The 20,970-nt window shown below is 34.4% G+C and overlaps 1 protein-coding gene across 1 annotated transcript in view; it reads right to left on the bottom strand.

The window, feature by feature from the left end:
- Positions 1-20,970, bottom strand: part of fras1 (Fraser extracellular matrix complex subunit 1) — a 109,976-nt gene that overhangs the window by 59,043 nt on the left and 29,963 nt on the right. Inside the window, exons 3-12 of the mRNA XM_077715544.1 lie at positions 16,705-16,812; positions 15,879-15,971; positions 15,645-15,804; positions 13,001-13,134; positions 12,847-12,930; positions 12,670-12,771; positions 9,131-9,322; positions 7,439-7,528; positions 7,212-7,359; positions 1,095-1,238 (exon numbers count right to left, since the gene is read on the bottom strand). Of these exons, the coding sequence (XP_077571670.1) occupies positions 1,095-1,238; positions 7,212-7,359; positions 7,439-7,528; positions 9,131-9,322; positions 12,670-12,771; positions 12,847-12,930; positions 13,001-13,134; positions 15,645-15,804; positions 15,879-15,971; positions 16,705-16,812 (1,255 nt within the window). The remainder of the gene's footprint in view (positions 1-1,094; positions 1,239-7,211; positions 7,360-7,438; positions 7,529-9,130; positions 9,323-12,669; positions 12,772-12,846; positions 12,931-13,000; positions 13,135-15,644; positions 15,805-15,878; positions 15,972-16,704; positions 16,813-20,970) is intronic.

The following is a 20,970-nucleotide window of genomic DNA, read 5'->3' as shown; positions in this document are numbered from 1 at the left end:
AAAATATACTAGTAAACTTGTTTTCGAATGTTTTTCCCGTCTTAAAAAATCAACACTTTAATGAACGCTTTCAAGAATAAAAGTGGAATATTATTCATAAATTCTCTTTTTCGAGGCAGTAGTTCATTTCAGGACATTTTTTTTCTCTTTTCTGACGTAAGCAGATTCTGTCTTTTCTACCTAAAGTTGTTGCCGAGTAAATGTCAGTTTTTGAAATAGTGGGAATGCACTTTTTGGTGGCGACCTGCAAAAAAAAAAAAAAAAACGTCTTAACAATAAAAAAAGTGAACTTTGTTGACTACTAAATTTGAAATCCTATCAACGACGCCGGCGGCGGCCAGCCGAAGATAGTATAGCCGATAAAAAAGACGATTTAAAGGACTCGTAAAAGTCACAAGTTTGAAGTGGACGCGTGTGGGTTGTCATCATGGACTTCTACACTTTCAGTTATCATAAAAAAAATAAAAACCTAGACCACGTGTGTCAAAGTGGCGGTCCGGGGGCCAAAATCTTGCCCTCCGCATCATTTTATGTGGCCCGGGAAAGTAAATGATGAGTGCTGACTTTCTGTTTTAGGATCAAATTAAAGTGAAAAGTATAGATGTATATTAAATTTCCTAATTTTTCCCTTTTAAATCAATAATTGTCATTTTTTTAATCATATTTTTGAGTTTTTAGTTCAAAATTATTTTTGTAAAATCTAAAAATATATTTAAAAAAAGCTAAAATAAGCATTGTTTTAGATCTATAAAAAACTGAAAATTCAGCCCCTTTAATCAAGTTTATTTAATCCATTTATAAAAAAATATATATAAATATTATATCTAAAATGGTCCACGGAAATCAAGTTGACGTTAAAGTGGCCCGCGAAACCATGAAAAAAGAATAATTAATATACATAAATGTGCTATTTTTTGGGTGATGCGATGTAGAAGTGGTTGGCACGTCGCCTCACAGTTTTGAGGTCAAAGGTTTGAATCCTGGTGGGTTGAATGTTCGTATTTTTTATCCTTTTAAGGCATTGAGTCATATTGTTTGACTGCCATTGACAGCAATAGACTTTTTTGGGGTGAAATTAGATATAAAAAAAATACCTGCACACTTTGCTCCGTCTGCAAAAAAGCCGTCTGGACAAATCAAAAGACATCGGGCAAGATGGAGGACAGCTCTCGGGTCCTTGCAGCTGTCGCAGTGATCGGGTGTTCCGGAACATGATTGACAGTCGGCGTCACATGGAACTGGAACCAAAATAACCAAATCAATTATTTACCCATAAAACAAACAACCAACTACTATGTTTTTTGGTCTATAAGTCGCACCGGCCAACGAATACACAGTAAAGACCAGAAAATTATTCATGAGTCGCACTGGAGTATAAGTCGCATTTTTAGAGGGCATTTTTTTTTTTAAATTCATAAACCAAAAACAAACAAAATATAAAAATAACTTTATTATGGGGAACAAAAGGCTAAATAAGCATCTGCTGAAAACATATTTTTTTAGAGAACTATAGGCTAAAAAAAAAACAAAATAAGAGGGTGTTGGTGACATTAATTTACAATAAAAGACCAAAAAAATAGGATAATTTTTTTAAGTAGCAATAAATGACTAAAAAAATTCAAATAAAAAAAATTAAGTCACAATAAATGACTAAAAAAATTCAAATAAAAAAAATTAAGTCCCAATAAATGACTAAAAAAAATTCAAATAAAAAAAATTAAGTCACAATAAATGACTAAAAAAATTCAAATAAAAAAATTAAGTCACAATAAAAGACTATAAAATTAAAATAAAACAATTTTTGAAAGGGATTTTTGACATACTACCCAGGTTCTTTTTTAGGGTGGCCCAAATATGGTCATAAAATAACATATAACATACATACAGTATAATAATAGCAGTTCATGTAGATTACATGAACAAATAAATAATCTGAATACTTTTTTATTCAAGTACATTTTTGGTTGACTACTTTTACCTGAGTAATATTAAATTTGACAAAACACTATTTTTTTCTTGAGTGACATTTTTGTTTACTCTCCCCAATCTTTGCAACATTGCTTATCAACAACTGACAATTTTTTCGGCACTGCCCGAGCACAAAATTAAAAACACGACACGTAATGAATCCCAAATGATCTCATGTGACAATTTGTCGCTAACAAATGACAAAGTAAAAGGCCACGTTGACACCTGATTTCTTCTTGTCACTTTTGTGTCATCGCTAGACTAATGAGGAATCATAAAATTCAAACCTTTCAAACTTCCGCTATAAATCTTAATAGGAAAACAGAACTTTCATTCAAAACAGGCATTAAAAGTCGACCTTCAAATGCTCAGATTTAACATTTTTATGGTAAAAGAAGCCTGAAATGGAAGTAATTGAAAAGTTTACGCTAACAATGCTAATTTGAAATGCTAGCAGCGCTTATTTGAAATGCTAATCTTTGCTAATGCCTATTAGCACCCAAGCAAATAAACATGCAAGTTCACGTTAAAGCGGCTCACGAACCAGAAGTAGGGATTCCCCTTCAAAAATGCTTAATTTGAATTTAATTCAAAAAAAAATATTTTTTAAATTTTTTAAAAATATTTTTTAAATTTTTTAAAAATATTTTTTAATTTTTTAAAAAATATTTTTAATTTATTTCTTATTTTATTTTTATTTTATTTTATTTTTTACCCCCCTGTTTACAGTAGACCATACAGAATATGTGTAGAGAGAGTGAAATTCATGTTATAACAAAAAACTGTAAAATATGTTGTTTCAATGTAATATTTGTATTATTTTTTTTTTTCCCCAAAAATCTGTGAAGCTCTGAGTCCGCGATAGCTGAGCCGTGAAGTAGCGAGGGAACACTGTATACTCCTCTCATATTAGCAATTGCTCACCATTCGCGCTAACTAAAAGTAATTTTTAACTCATATCTCAAATTTCTCGTATGTCAGGGCACTCTTATGTCAAGGTCCCACTGTACTGTATGGTAAAAACTGCCTGTAATCAAATTCCAGCAAATGCAATGTCACGCTAACTACACATTTCGCTAATTGTTTCGAACATGCTAGTTGGCTATAGCGCATTATTTTATCGGTATTATTATGTTTTTCTTCCTTTTGCTACTTACCTAATTATTTCCAGTGGGAGGAATTGAGCCCTCAATCATGACCACACCAGAACGTCAACATAATTATCCCATCTTATTTGGTTTTATGAGTTATTAGCGGCTTTGAAATGTAGCTAGCTCCTCAACGGTTAAACGGGGGGCCTCATTATGGCGAATAAACAACGCGGGGAAATCTTTCTAACGCTTAACCGGCGAGGAGATGATTTATTCGCCAGATTAGCGGCCGTCCTCATTGGTCGTTAAAGGATTTGCTTCTAACACGCTTGTTGTTCACGTGGTAATGTTTGAACGTGGGGAAGAATATCGAACGCTTTACTGATTGGTGCTCTTTATTCAAGTTGTTTTTAAATTGTGATCAATGTGGATATAATATTTAGATTTTTTTATTTTTATGAATGGATTAAAAGAACTGGATAAAAAGCCCTGAATATTCAGTTTTTTATAGATCTAAAACAATGTTTATTTTAGCTTTTTTTAAATATATTTTTAGATTTTACAAAATTATTTTTGAACTGAAAAAAAATACAATTATTGATTTAAAAAGGGGGAAAATCAGGAAATTTAGGAAGTGGATTAAAATAGATCTAAAACAATGTTTATTTTAGCTTTTTATATATATTTTTAAGATTTTAGAAAAGGATGGAGGCGGAGCCAATAGAGCCAAGAAAGGTATCAAAATGTCAAACCAAATTAGAATTAAATTTAGTGTAAGGTTAGATTAAATTTATTTTTTAAAGTGTCTGCATCGTAATCCAAGTTCATTTCAATTTGTTTATTTTATGTTACAAGTGCGTTACCATGCAAAGTCTCTAATTTTAGTACTAATAAACATCATAATAACCACTAGTTATTAGTAACTTTATTAATAGATGTCAAATTACTAAAAATCAAAATGTTTTTCCAATCCAATATCCATTTTTTGGTGTTTTTTTTCCAATGGCCAGAACAAATTAATCAGTTTTTAATTCATTCCTATGGGAAACATTCATTTGAGTTACGAGTAACTCAACATACGGAACACTTTAAGCTCATATCTCAAGGTACAACTACATTCCTCTTATTCCTCCACTGGAATCATAAAAGAAATAAAATCTGTCAAGACATCCCAGCAGATTGTGGGTCACATGACCTACTAATATTGCCATATTATATGATATCTTAAAAGCAAGTTTAGTGCTAGCCGTGCAATGCGATGCTAACCGGAGCGTAGCAAAAGCACAGGCTGCCTGGCCTAGTTGGCCCCTCCCTCCTCTTTCTCCTCAAGGACAATTGCCTTTTTGTGTGTGTGTGTGTGTGTGTGTGTTTTATCTCTAGCATCAACTCTACCCACCATCGTCCTTTTCTTTATCCCCTACCGCCAGCTCTTCTCTAACTCCCATAACACACACACACACACACACACACACACACACAGACATACCTGTCTCTCACTAAGGTTATTTACACTTTTTGGATAGTCCTCAAAGAGGAAGCAGGTGCTAACACACACACACACACACACACACACACACACACACACACACACACACGCACAGGCACATGCACACACACACACACACACGCACAGGCACATGCACACACACACACACACACACACACACACACACGCACAGGCACATGCACACACACACATATGCACACACACACATGCACACACACATGCACACACACACACACACATATGCACACACACACATGCACACACACACACACACACACACACATGTACACACATACATGTACACACTCCTAATATTCAAAGCATTCCATTCAAAACCTGATAAGATTCCTTTTATATATGCAAACTCACATAAAACACATTTTTTTAGCAGATTAAGCACGTTAAAACTATCTTGTTAGTTTGATGCACTTTTATGAATGTGCTGCAGTTAAAATTACTGTATAAAAATTCTATAAACGTGAAAATATTGGGTGAAATGTGTACTTACTAGAAAGTGCTATGTGGTTATGAGAAAATGTGTCATAAAATTGTTGTAGTAATGTGTTTTATAGAAAATAATAATATAAAATAAACAGGAATAATGTTTTTTTGTGTTAATGTGTTATTCAGAACACAGGTGTGCTAAATTAAATTATATTTGCACAGGCAATATGTATAGTTTTCCCCTTTTAAAAAAATAAATATATTTTTAATCCCCAAAAATAATTATTTAATTTTTTTACTTTGGTTTTTAGTCATAAATTTATTTATTTTTAAATGTAAAAAAATTAGCTGAATATTTTATGTTTTTTTACACAATTTTTTTAACATTAATTTAAAAAAAAAGAAAATTATATATATACATATATTAAAAGATAACCTGTTTCACAGTCTTCCCTCGATTATCGCGCCTTCACTTATCGCAATTAGCATAAAAACATGAAAATCCATGCTGAAAAAAGTATATTTAAAAAAAATGTCATATATATATATTAAATAATAATATAATAGTATACTATTTTTAAATAAAAAGAAAAGGTTTAAAGGGAAGACGTGAGTTTGACATTCCTGATTTAGCACTTCTATAAAGTAATATTTTTCTCAGCTGTCAAAAAATAATAATAATTCTGCCCCCCCGAGAAACTCAAACAACATGAGTCAGGTGAACAAAAGTCTGAAATATATATTTTTTTGCAACTCAAAATCCTTCTGACTGATTATTTGTAGCCTCCTAAAGCTGCTTGCGTTGCCTTCAAGAGCGGCGTGGCGGTTCGCTCGGTCAGGTCTTGTTGTCGATGCGGGAAATCAGCACATTTACTGCGCAAACAGCAAATATGTAAAGTCAAACTAATCCCAGGACGCGCGGCTGAAAATTCCCCCGGAGTTTTATGCGGCGCCGATATCTCCGACGGCTGCGTGGCCCTTAAAAGCCTCATCGTCATTCATCACCGCGGTTCGTTTGCATAGCAAAATGTCCGCGGAGAACAGACGGGGAGGGGGGAAAGGGGATGTCACCTTTAACTGTCAAAGTCAATTTAACAGACCACACAGAAATACCTTGAGATACGAGCTTGTGTGTCAATGTACTCATATCTCATAAAATAACTAAATACATATTTATCTGATCTAATCTAAATATGAATCTAAAACAGAATCTAAAACAGAATCTAAATCAGAATCTAAATCAGAATCTAAATCAGAATCTAAATCAGAATCTAAATCAGAATCTAAATCAGAATCTAAATCAGAATCTAAATCAGAATCTAAATCAGAATCTAAATCTGAATCTAAATCAGAATCTAAATCAGAATCTAAATCAGAATCTAAATCTAAATCAAACTAATCTAATTGTAATCTAATTTAATTGTAATCTCATCTGAATCTGAAATTGGAATCTAAATATGAATCTGGATCTAATTGTAATCTTATCTGATCAGATCTAATATTAATCTAATCTGAATCTAAATCTCATCAAATCTAATATAAATCTAATCTGAATCTGAATTTGAATCCAATCTGATTCTGAATCCAATCTGAATCTGAATCCAATCTGAATCTGAATCCAATCTGAATCTGAATCCAATCTGAATCTGAATCCAATCTGAATCTGAATCAAATCCGAATGTGAACCCAATCCGAATGTGAACCCAATCTGAATCTGAATCCAATCTGAATCTGAATCCAATCTGAATATGAATCCAATCGAAATCTAAATCCAAATCAGAATCTAAATCCAAATCAGAATCTAAATCCTAATCAGAATCCAAATCCAAATCAGAATACAAATCCAAATCAGAATACAAATCCAAATCCAAATCCAAATTTAGATCTAAATCCAAATCTAATCTGAATCTAAATCTAATCTAAATCTAAACTAATCTATTCTAAATCTAATCTAAATATAATGTTATCTAATCTAATGTAAATCTAGATACCTCTCTAGTGGTAATGATTTTTTTTTTGTATTGGTATTGTATGGAGTTCTTTACCTTTGAGACGGACTGTAGCGGCTAACGGCTTGTCTCGTGTCTCAGGGAAAAAATGTACTCGGAATATTCACACTATCTCAAATTACTTGTATGCCGGGCCTTTGTATTACTATACTTTATCACGCACACGTAGTGACAAACACACACTGCGCTCACCTTGATGACACTGGGGGCAGCATTGTCCCTCCTGGGCGACCAGCAAGGTGCCCGGCGGGCATGTCGGGCAGGTCGGCAGGTAGCAAGTCACCCGGGAGTTGCGGCATTCGCACTCGCGGCAGCTGCTGTCGGTCCAGCGACTGGAATCCTGCCAGAAAAACAAAGATACTCAATAAATAACAAAAAATATATCATTTTGTTTTTAAATCACTCATTATTTGTTGTACCTTGTATGATTGTCCTTGATACAAACATGGTGTTTTTTCATAGGAACACTTTGGGCAGCACATTCCTGGTGTATGAACAAGTTCTGATCCCTAAAAAAAAACCACACACACACAATAGAAAAAAAAAATGTAAATTAGCTAATTATTAAAATATAAAGTTGACCTTCCTCAAGTTGCCAAGTCAATAAGATTAAACACATTCATGATTAATGACATCATTAGAGAGAATCATATGGGTAGCAAAAGGCTACGATTGGCTGGCCACCCATCAGGATGCCCCTCCCCCTCCCCCTGACTGGTACCCATAGTTGGGCTGGGATAGGCTCCAGCACCCCCTGCAACTTTTGTGAGGCTAGGCGGTTCAGAAAATGTATGAATAGGACACATTATTTTGAACATGGACTATGGATATGTTATTAAATGTGGAAAATGTTTAAAGTATTTTATTTTAAATCCTTGGCTTTTATGGGAAAATCGGTGTTTTGTAAATTGGCGCAATTGATGTGGTGTGCAATATATTTAGGTATGATGAAAGTAGAAAAGCGCTTTGAAAGCAAATGATTCATTTCTGACCTTCATAAAGGTTCACATTATCTTTCCATGAAAGCCAAAAGTATTCATGATGTTTAATCTCCCCGGAAACACAATTGAAAGACTATTAACATTCCATTGACACGACTTGACCTCCGCTCTTGAAAGGTAACTTAAATGAAATATTTCATAGGAGTAGCAAATATGCTCAGCAATCCCGTTAATCCTTCACACGGACTCTTAAAGTCGTTTGATGTTAATCGAACGGCTAATCAAGCGTTCAACCGCCAAGCGAGCAAATTTCCACATTCCAGTCAACTAAGTCGACCAGCTACGTAACCAAGCGAGCTGACCAACCCCAAAACATGAACTACTACACAATAAACTACCTAACCAAAACTAACAAAAAAAAATATTATATCTTAAAGTAATAATAATATTATATCTTAAAGTAATAATAATAACCTATTTTGGATAGCCTATACCATAAAAAAACATAACATAGCATAACATAGCATTGCATAACATAACGTAGCATAGCATAACATAGCATAACATAGCATAACATATCATAACATAGCATAGCATAACATAGCATAACATTGCATAGCATAACATAGCATAACATAGCATAACATAGCATAACATAGCATAACATAGCATAACATAGCATAACATAGCATAACATAGCATAACATAACATAACCTACCATAACCTAACCTAAACTAACCTAGCCTAACAAACCCTAACCTAACCTAGCCTAACCAACCACAACCTAACCAAGCCTAACCTACCATAACCTAGCCTAGCCTACCACAACCATACCTAGCCTAACCTACCATAACCTACCATAACCTACCATAACCTAACCTAACATAACCTACCATAACCATAACCTGAAATAACATAACCTAACCTAACCTGAAATAACATAACCTAACATAACATTCATTATAAGTCACAAGCCGAACCAACCTGTAAATTTAAAAAAAAAGTCTAACTTACTACTAGCAAACCAACTCAAAATGTAACCATCCTTCTATAAACTGGCACTTTACCAAGTACATCTTAACAAAAAAAAGTTGTCCATCTTAGCCAAACTATGAACAGTTATGAATATGGCTATGAATATTAAAAAGGTCGAAAAATAAAACCCTTACCCTTGGACAGTGTAGGCGTTGACACTCCACCTTGTGGCAGAGAACTTGACCGCGGCTACAAGCGCAGAATTCACAGCCGCTAGCGTTCCACATGTCGCCGTGGTAACGTACGATGTTCTGGTAAAGGCAGCTTCCTCGGGTAGGGGCACACTCGTCACAACATTGGCCGGCACGCCTGACTTTAGCCTGGCCCTGCGGGAAAACACAGCCCCGTTTTGGTGTAAATAAAATGGACGACACTGTTTCGTTACCAGAACATTTTGTCATAAACTCGTCAGGCATTTTGATGGACGACAATTGCGGACGTGGCAGTGCCGAAAGAAGAAAGCGAGATTGAAGTCGCCGCTCAGCGTGCAACCATCTCGTGAATTTTGATTAACGGCAGTCAGACAGCCAGCAGGCCGGCGAGTGAGCTTGTTAACGGCGCCCCCTCGCTCTGCCTCTGATCTCCATCTTCCCGGAGGATATTTTCATGGATGAGCTCCACGTGGAAGAGGACATGATTAAAGTCCCGCACTGACTTTTACAAGCACACTTTCTTTTCTTGTTGCTTACATTATAACATTAGAGGGGAGTCAGAAGTGACACCAAAATTACAATAGTTAAGTAAAACCCTCAGCTACACCAGGGGTGTGTGTAAAAAGCTGCCCGTTTGTAGGAAGTGGACTGGATGGGGTGCTGAGAAGTCCATAGGCTGCTAACCACAGGTATCACTTTATGTACCTGACTACTTACTTATGTTGGCTACTTACTTATGTTGACTATTTACTTATGTTGACTACTTACTTATGTTGACTACTTACTTATGTTGACTACTTACTTATGTGGACTACTTACTTATGTGGACTACTTACTTATGTGGACTACTTACTTATGTGGACTACTTACTTATGTGGACTACTTACTTATGTGGACTACTTACTTATGTGGACTACTTACTTATGTTGACTACTTACTTATGTTGACTACTTACTTATGTTGACTACTTACTTATGTTGACTACTTACTTATGTTGACTACTTACTTATGTGGACTACTTACTTATGTGGACTACTTACTTATATGGACTACTTACTTATGTGGACTACTTACTTATGTGGACTACTTACTTATGTGGACTACTTACTTATGTGGACTACTTACTTATGTGGACTACTTACTTATGTGGACTACTTACTTATGTGGACCACTTACTTATGTTGACCATTTACTTATATGGACTACTTACTTATGTGGACTACTTACTTATGTGGACTACTTACTTATGTGGACTACTTACTTATGTGGACTACTTACTTATGTGGACTACTTACTTATGTTGACTACTTACTTATGTGGACTACTTACTAATGTGGACTACTTACTTATGTGGACTGCTTAATTATGTGGACTGCTTATGTTTACTACTTACTTATGTGGACTACTTATGCTTACTACTTATGTGGACTACTTATGTTTACTAATTACTTATGTGGACTACCAATGTTTACTACTTACTTATGTGGACTACTTATGCTTACTACTTACTTATGTGGACTACTTATGTTTACTAACTACTTATGTTGACTACTTATTTACGTTGACTACTTATTTATGTTGACTACTTATTTATGTTGACTTTTTACTTAAGTTAAGTACTTATGTTGACTACTTATGTTGACTACTTATGTTGACTACTTATGTTGACTACTATTTATGTTGACTACTTATTTATGTTGACTATTTATTTATACTTATTTATGTTGACTACTTATGTCTACTATTGATTTAATTTTAGTTCCAAAACTATTAGCCAGTTAAGAAATATACTGCTCACAATTCCAACAAACAAAGTGCAAGAGGCCATTTTGATTTATTTCCAAACCCAAATTGTTTTGCCCACTTCTTCAGCTCTAGCTACCGCAGTATGATAAATAATCCCATGAATAAAATGAGGAATTATGAAAGGATAAAAGCCGCCCTAGCCATTACCGCGTCAGTCGTAACAATGTGACAGACAATGTGGGGAAGGGCCTTTCTGCTGTAATTCTCCATTCTCATGACATTTGATTTGTCGGCCTTGTCAGTTTGTTCCTAACGAGATGCCGATACCCACAAAAATTGCTTACAACAGCGAATTAAATGTCAGCCAGACTGTGTGAATCGGCGCGAGTGTGCGTGGGTATTTGCGGGTGAGACGCAAACAATACCGCAAGGTCTTCCCGCGCAATCTATTTGCAAAGTCTCAGGGTGCATCCAAAATGCGGGAGAATCTCCTCACCGCCAAATATCAATGCATATTTATTCATTTATTTATTAACTTATTTATGACCTATTTATTTATATCTATATTGTACATTTCTGTGTCTGTATTCTCACCCTTTTTGCGACTGTGACAGGGACATTTCCCGAATACGGGATGAATAAATTTATGTAATCTAATATTGTATGTCATATAGTATATGTATAGTAATATTTGAGTATGTTTGTGTTAGCCAATCGGGGTGTAGCTGTCCATATTCTGATTTATTTGTGTCAAATGTGGCTATAATAATGGAAATTTAGTGATGTTTACGTTTATGGAGAAGGTTCTAGTACTTCTGGTGTTTATTGGTTTATTAGTGTCCAGTTTATTGGTCGATCAATCTGGTTATCGTGCTATCATTATTTGTTTTTAGCATTCATTGGCTATTTTAAAAGCAATTACGATTTAGTTGGTCGGTGAGTGTCCGTCATTCTGGTAGCAGATACTCGATTATGTGTTTATTTAACGTGTTCTTTTAGCTTTTGCAAATATGATCCAGCATGTTGCGGTTATTACATTGTTCGGGTTATCTTGTAGTGGAATTCTGAGTTTTGTTTTGTGGTAACTGCCCGTCATTTAGGTAAAATATTTTTGTTAGCAGGTTCTGATTGTTGTAGCCTTTTACAGCTAAAAAGGCTATTTTAAATGTCCTGTATTTTCGTGTAATTTAAGCTATGATAGTTGTCTTTGGTTTAGTTTTTTTTTTTAGCTTTCTAGAAATTTCTGGTCCATTTCTAACTGTATAAAAATGGGTGAGACTATTTTTATAGTTGAAAATGTACCAGAAATTGCTAAAAAAGCTACAAAAACATACTAAACCAAAGACAACTATCATTGCTTAAATTACACGAATATACAGGATATTTCTAACTGTATAAAAACGGATGAGACCATTTTTTACAGTTCAAAATCTACCAGAAATTGCTAAAAAAAAGCTACAAAACTAAACCAAAGACAACTATCATTAGAAATTCCTCATATCATATCATATGAATCCATTTTGAGAACTTTCTGCTTATTTTTGAGTGTCTGCATCATAATCCAAGCTAATTTAAATTTCTTCATGTTATGTTACAAGCGCGTTGCCATGCAAAAATATATCCCACCAACAATATTTGTCTTGCCTGTTATGGTAACTTCCAAAATACATGTTTGTTATTATACCATGCAACAGCAAATATGTATCTGCTTACACCTGACTTCTATTTGTGCGTTTTTTGTTGTTTTTGTGCAATCAGTGTGTTTGCAAACTCACCTTATCGCAGATGACAGGCTTGCAAATGTTCACATGACATTTGGAATGACCACCCTCGCACACACAGGTGGTGCAAACATCTTTTTGCCACTGTTCGCCATCCTACCGATAAAACCAAGGTTAGATTTCCTCTCCGGATGTCCCCCGGCGGGCTAAATAAAAAAGACTTGACTTCACCTGATATTGCTTCCCGGCAGATAAACACGGGTCAGAGACGCATTGAGGGCAACATTGACCAGATGGGATTACTAAATTGTCATTCTGAGGGAGAGCAGATGTCAATTAATGAAGAAAAACGGGTAAAAAATGGGTGGTGGCGTTTAGGACTTACAGATTTGCAGGCTACTCGCGGACATTCCGCTGCGGAGCATCGGACGTCTCCGCTGTGGCAAATGCATCGGGAGCATTGGCTAGGATGCCATTCCTCGCCGTCTTGGTACACGGCACCCTCCCAGGAGCAAGAATCTGCAAAAAAATGAACAAATATGTGGTGGTGAAGCCCATAGTCATATTGGTCTGAATATAAGACGACACCATTTTTTTTTGCAAGATTCGAGTTTGGAAAATGACTTTTTGAAGACTAAATTTAATTTTTCCATGGAAAATATTGACGATATATCTGCATCAAATGATTATAAAAATAAAAATAACAAAAATTAAAAGCTTTTATTGTATTTATACACAGTTGTGTATAACAAAATTGGTGGTGCTACTCCACAAAGTGTTTTCTCAGTAAAAACATAAATTATTAATATGAAATTATAAAGTCACATACTGGCAAGGTAAATTATTCAAAGTAAACATTGCATAATCTAAGATATTGCACAATATATATAAGAGAGAAACAGCATGCAATTGTTGCCTAATTCAAATCATGCAAAAACTGTCTATCACATCTAAATATATGAATATTTAAATATGTAAAGTGCAATCACATTGGTAAATAAATGGCTTCTGGTTTAGGAAATGTAAATTAACCAATCGCTTGTGATTAAAACATTAAAAAAAAAATGCAATCATTGCATTAAACATCAATGTGTTTATCATTAGCTTTAAAGATATCTGACACCATTTAGGAAAAAATGACTAAACCCTAAGACTGACAATTTTTCGGCCTTATTTCCATCCAAAAACCATCGTCTAATATTCGGGCCAAGACGGTATTAGGCTCATAAACTGGGTCACCTTTAAACCGGGTCTCTATAAACCACTAGGACCTCCCCATTGGCACCCCTTAAAGAGAACTGTGGAATTTTTTCCCTTCGAATTGTTTCAAAATGAACCCCCACCCCCAAAAAATTCCAGAACCCACCTGAAAAACCACCAAAAACCTGCCATTTTCTTTCCAATAGACACTTTTAAAACCATCACATTTCCCAACAGTCCCTTAAAACAGTTTGTCAATCAATTTCAAAATGTCCTCGAACAACCTATGAATGAAAAAAACTCACAAAATAATCCAAACATGTTTGACATTAAGATGATTCATCCCAACTGAGATAAGCCACAAGTTCTGAAAGTCTAAAATTAAAGTTAAATCGCAAAAATGGCTATTATTGAGCTGCAATTGTCACTTCAATCCTAAAAAGTAGCTATTAGCCGCTTAAAATGCCGCTTCCTCTCTATCTTCCACACATTAGCATACAATAGTTTGACTAAGAAACATCGAGAAAACCAAGACTGGCAAACGTCCATCGTCTGGGGTGCCGTATCGACATCCTCTCGGGCACTCGGGACGAATAAAGGAATATTACTGATGTTATAAAAGCAGAGCTCATAATGAATTGACTCGATGGGAGTGCTTTGCTCATTTTTAGTGCGGGAGAATATGTGTGATGATGTCATCACTGTGGGCCCAAAGGGAACCAGGAAGTGGAGAGTGATAGAAATAAAAATGAAACATTTGACGGGTAGGTAATAGATGTGTACTTTTTATGTACCAACTCAATATAATGTTTGGTAGATGTGGCTAGCATAGCTAGCCAGGCAAAATGGGTTTCCTTGTGTAATGTTTTAATGAGCACTGGGCGGAGCTTTGCATTTTTTTGTGTTTTTTTCTAGTTAGACAGTGCAGAATGGCAGAGTTTGTTCGCTAATACGAGAGGAGTATATACTACTTGTAGTAGTTGTGCGTTATCCTATTTTGAGGACATTTGTGAGGATCATTTTGGGAATATTTGGAAGGGAAGACAAAAGCAAACAACCCTTGAGAGTTTGCATCTGAAAGTCAGGGTGGAGGCGGGGCCAATAGAGCCAAGAACGGTATCAAAATTTCAAACAGAATAGAATTAAGTTTAGTGTAAGGTTGGATTAAATATATTTTTGAGTGTCTGCTTTGTAAATCAAGTTCTTTTAAAAGTTTTTGTTATGTTACAAGCGCGTTACCATGCAAAAAGTCTCTCTCTGTCTAATTTTAATGCTATTAAACACATTTTAGTAGTATTAAACCACTAGTTATTTGTTACTTGGTTAATAGATGGCGAATTAGAACATAAAAATGTTTTTCTGATCCAATATCCTGTTTTGGGTGTTTTTTCAGAGGGTTTGAACCAATTAATTCGTTTTTAGTTAATTTCTCTGAGAAACAATGATTTGAGTTACGAGTAAATTTGACATACGAACTCAATCCAGAAACGCATTAAGCTCTTATCTCAAGGTACCACTGTACATAAACAAAGTCTGGTTTGATGAGACCATTTTTGGTCATTTTGATTTCCCCAAAAATCCTTGATGTTCCTAGTGTAATATATTATTATTGTATTAATTTGAAAATTCAAAAATTGCTATTACGCAGAAAATCTACCATTTGCTTTGAAAGAATTTCAACCTAAAAAGATACTATAGTTTTATTAGTTGACCAATAACAAAAGATCTGGCCTCCTTAGTTACTGTTGCTAGGCAGAAAAGCCTCCTGACTCCAAAAACACACATTTTAACTGATTTAATTAATTTAGATGCTAAATAAATGTACTTACCGCCATTGCTAGCACATTTCGGGCAGCATTCTCCAGCTGCCGTGAAAGGGGTGTGGTTTTCCGGGCAAGTGAGGGCGGGGCAACTGCGTGGCAGGCAGTTGGCCACGCCTCCAGAGCAGTGGCATAGCATACACAGCGAACGACTCCATTGACTATCATGCTGTAAGAAACAGAACAAAACACTCAAAAACATGCGGAGACCAAAATCTGCAGGTGTTGGTGGGCGGAGTTTACAGCATAGGTCACGCCCTCATAGAGGCACGATCCTTCGATGGAGGGGACGCACTGTGGACAGCATTGATCCGCGGGAATCCGCAAACGCTCCCCCTATGGGCGACATGAAATAAAATTTGCGATTGTATTTTTTAAAAATAAATATGGATGGAGATTGGTTTATTATGGGATGACATTTCATGCATGTGGTGTGCTTTATATATGTAAACAGTTTTAACAGGCTATCTATGGAAGGAAGGTGCGTCTTATAGTGCTGAAAATACGGTTGTTAAAACAATAATTCATGATTTTTAGATAGTTTTGGACTGCAATTTGTTTTTAAAGGGATTAAATATATGATAGCAAAAGGAGGGGCATTATTGTATGGCGACAAGTCAATTTAAGAGGACAGCAGATGGAGACATGAGAGAATTGCGTCAGAAAATAAACGGATTAGCGTGACAAAAAATAAATATGATTGCATTATGTATTACATAAACGTGAAATATTGTTTCCTAAACCATCTCAAATCTACTTGAGGGAATACATAAAATAAATGTTTGTTCATAAATGGGAAGAAAATAATATTGGAGCAATGCACGATTATCATGAAGCAAATTATCTATATTTTAAATCAATTATTTTTAGTATAAAATAACCATTACAGTTAATAAAATATTATAATTTGACAAAAGATGTGTGCTATGATTTTTTTTACAATGTACATCATGTTAATTAATTGTTGATATACTAAATAAGAAAAAATATATAACATTATCATAGCTACAGGGGAAAAATACCCAACATTTTTATATTATTTAAAATTACTATGTTATAATTGTGTTACCCTCTGGAAGTCGCACTGTGGATTGGCACATTGGACAGCTGAGCAGATGACCATGTTGTCGTGGCATGTGCATTCACGACAGGGCTGTGGTCGCCATGACGACTTGTCCTGTCACATTAAAAAATAAAAATAAAACTGTTAAAAAGGAGACCAAAAGTCATCACAGAAAAATAATTTGTTTTATTTTTATTAAGTGAGAAAGTAATCATATTTCACCATCTATGTGCACATATATATATATATTTATATATATATATATATATATATATATATATATATATATATATATATATATATATATATATATATATATATATATATATATATATATATATATATATATATATATATATATATATATATATATATATATATATATATATATATATATATATATATATATATATATATATATATATATATATATATATATATATATATATATATATATATATATATATATATATATATATATATATATATATATATATATATATATATATATATATATATATATATATATATATATATGTGTGTATATATATACACATGTAAATACATATACACACATACACATACATAATATATACACACATACATACCAATATACACATTCATATACATACATACATATACATATACATACATAAATACACAAATATATACACACATATATACACACATACACATACATACATATACAGATACATATACTTACATATATACACACATACAAATATCCACATACATATACATACATATATACACATACATATACATACATATACATACATATATACAGATACATATACATACATATATACACACATACGTACATATATACAGATACATATACACACATAAATACACACATACGTACAAATATACACATACATATACATACATATATACACATACATAAACATACATATATACACATACATATACATAGATATATACACATACATATATACACACATATATACACATACATATATACATGCCTTTTTCTGACCTGACCAAAAAAATATTTTTCTCGCATATAAGCCGCACCCTTAAATTTGGCCTTAAAATCATTGAAATTTGACAATTTCTCCCATATAATATTCCACTTGATTCAAAATTTTCACCTCCATCAGCAACACCCTTATTTATTTATGTCCTAACTTATTTCTTACCTTTTTATTTATGTCTAAAATGTCTTTTTCTGTGTCTGTATTCTCACCCTCTTACAACTGTGACACTAAAATTTCCCAAAACACAAAATGAATAAAGTTATATAATCCAATCTAAACTAATCCAGTCATAGATAGCTATTTTAAAAGTATACGGATAGCCGTGAGCTCCCGACGTGGCGAATCAATATGTTCCCCCGTGGAAAAGCAGAGATAAATAAATCTCTTTACAATCTTCACATCTGATTTAGCTTCTCAATCAATAACCCTCATGAGTCATAATTCCGCCCCGTGGACATTTTATGATGCGCGGCGGCGTCTCTGCAGTGCCAGCGCCAGTCATGATCGAAAATCTGCGTGCTAAAAGTTCAAATGCGCCAGGCAATTCCCATTTGGCGGCTACGTGGCGTGGCGTGGCACGTGAGTGTGTGCAGATGTTGGCCCTCAAACACGCAATTAAAGCCACGTTGGTGCGGATATAAATAGAACACATCATCACATTAGTTCCCCTCTGCTGACTCAACATGATTAATTGTCCCAGTTGGGAATCGGTCATTCGTCATTTCATTGGACGGAACCAGTAAAGGTGAAAAAACAAGATTTTTTTGAGAGATTTTCAGATTTTGGGACATTTTTTTTGTGGCATTTAGCAGGGAAGTGTCCAAAAATGAATATTTTTATAATGACTTTGCTTTTTTTGGACAAGTTAGGTCTTGTTAAGGAATCAATAAAAAAATGTTTTTTTTTTGGTGAATGCACGTTGACATTTTTTTAGTGGCATTTACTAGGGAAGCGTCCAAAAATGAATATTATCATAATTGTTTAGATTTTTTTTCACGAGTGAATTCTTTTTAAGCAAAAATTTAAAAAATGTTTTTTTTTTTTTGGTGGACGCACATCGACACAAAAACATTTATAGTTGCATTTACCAGAGAAGTGACCAAAAATGAATATTTTTATAATATTTTTGATTTTTTTTTCACGAGTCAACACTTGTTGAGAAATAAATAAAAAATTACATTTTTTTTTTTTTTGGTGGACGCACATCGACTAAAAAAAACTGATGACACGTGTTTTTGAAAAGGAAGTAAGTGATCTAGTCGACTTTCAAAATAATAACACATTTTGACAAGGTTCAAAATGCAACAAATATTTATAGAACATGATTTTGCATTTTTAAATGACAATTAAAATGGCCAGCCAAAAAAAAAACTAAAAATTACTGAAATTTTGTCATGTAAAATGCTTGATTAATATATGTTTTTAATTGTAGTCCTACAAAATCCGCAAATATGTATCCTAGCAAAAATTCGCGAAAAAACTCCATTAATTATATCCTCCAAGGAAGCCATTTAATCCCATAACAAGATCCCAGGTTGATAATAAAACCGACCCCTCCCCAATAGCTTTACCGCTACGCTCCACTAGTGTCAGTGTCAAATTAGCGTAGCTGCTAACAGCAAGCAAACGCCATAGAAAGTCAATCCATTCCGGACAAGTCCTCCTCGGGGCCTCCTTCCAATCCCGAACCTTGCCGCAAAATGGCATTGACCCCCGAGTCGACCCCCCCGGAGGCGGTATTAAGTGACCTCCTCGCCGCAAGAGCCGAGTGCTCCGGCGTTAAAGGGCAATGGCGGCCCCCCCGCCAGATTAGATCGCCCCTTAGCGGGACCCCTAGCTGGGTTGCGTTGATTAAACGCCATCCAGGGTTCATTTGGTTCGGCCCCCTTGAGGGCCATTGCGGTTTCACGCTTGATTTAGAAGAGCGTTGGCACGAGGGAGGCGCCAGCGCGGCAAATTTATCGAGCGAAAAAGCTCAACCAACCTGCAATTGTTTACAGTTTCTTGTTTCGGGGAGGGTGCCGTGTACTCGTTAGCAGTTAAAAGTAGGAGGAGTATATTTAGGATATTTAAAAATAGCATAGAAGTACTAAAGTACAAACTAGAGTTGTCCAGATTACACATATTTGGATTTAGTGTTTTATTCTCTCGCATATAAGCCGCATTTGCGTATAAACCGTACCCTTAAAATTGCCTTAAAATCAATATTTTAGTAATTTGTAAGAAGTTGGAGTTTACTTTGGAAAATACTACTGAATTTACTCCCTCCGCACTCTTAAAATTGCCTTAAAATCGTTTGATTTGACAATTTCTCGCGTATAAGCCTCCCCTTGATTCACAATTTTCACCTCCATATTTATGGTTTTAATAAAGAGTACAAATGTGTTACTTTGAAGGGAAAATCTTAAGAAAAATCATCACATTTGGAATTTCTGAGACACAATATGAATTAAAAGTACATTATTCATCCTGTAATGGTTGTTTGTTTACTGCAAAACAGAAAATAACCAACAAATTGTGAATGTTACTTTGCGAAATCTACTGGTGAAAAAGAGTATAGAAAGTATTTTGCGCATATAAGCCGTACCCTTCATTCAGTCATTCCTTTTTGAGTGAGTTTTTGTCATTTTCAGGCAAGATATGGGTTATTTTTTTCTTCTATTTCATTCATAGATGTCAAAATACATTTTGTTAAGTGTTTTATATGTTTATCTTTTCTCTATTTTGAAATAAATGACCGTATCATATTAAACATCATCATCAAACCGTATAAAACATCCTAAAACATCCTAAAAACATCCTAAAAACATCCTAAAAACACCCTAAAAACGCCCTAAAAACATCCCTAAAACATCCTAAAAACCATCCTAAAAACCATCCTAAAAATATCCTAAAAACATCCTAAAAACATCCTAAAATCACCCTAAAATCACCCTAAAAACACCCTAAAAAATCCAAAAAAAATCCACAAAAATCCTAAAACACCCTAAAAACACCCTAAAACACCCTAAAAACACCATACAAACACCCTAAAAACACCCTAAAAACATCATAAAACATCCCAAAAATATCCCAAAAACACCCTAAAAACATCCCAAAAACACCCTAAAAACACCCTAAAACACCCTAAAAACACCCTAAAAACACCCTAAAAACACCCTAAAAACACCCTAAAAACATCATAAAAACCTCAAAATGATGCATTCAAACCCGATTTCCAATCAGCTGGACCTCAAATAAAAACCTGTAA

Source organism: Stigmatopora nigra, chromosome 4, assembly GCF_051989575.1.
Source record: "Stigmatopora nigra isolate UIUO_SnigA chromosome 4, RoL_Snig_1.1, whole genome shotgun sequence".
Taxonomy (NCBI): Eukaryota; Metazoa; Chordata; class Actinopteri; order Syngnathiformes; family Syngnathidae; genus Stigmatopora; species Stigmatopora nigra.
The sequence above is the reverse complement of the archived record's forward strand: the minus strand, read 5'-3'. Positions and strand labels throughout refer to the sequence as shown.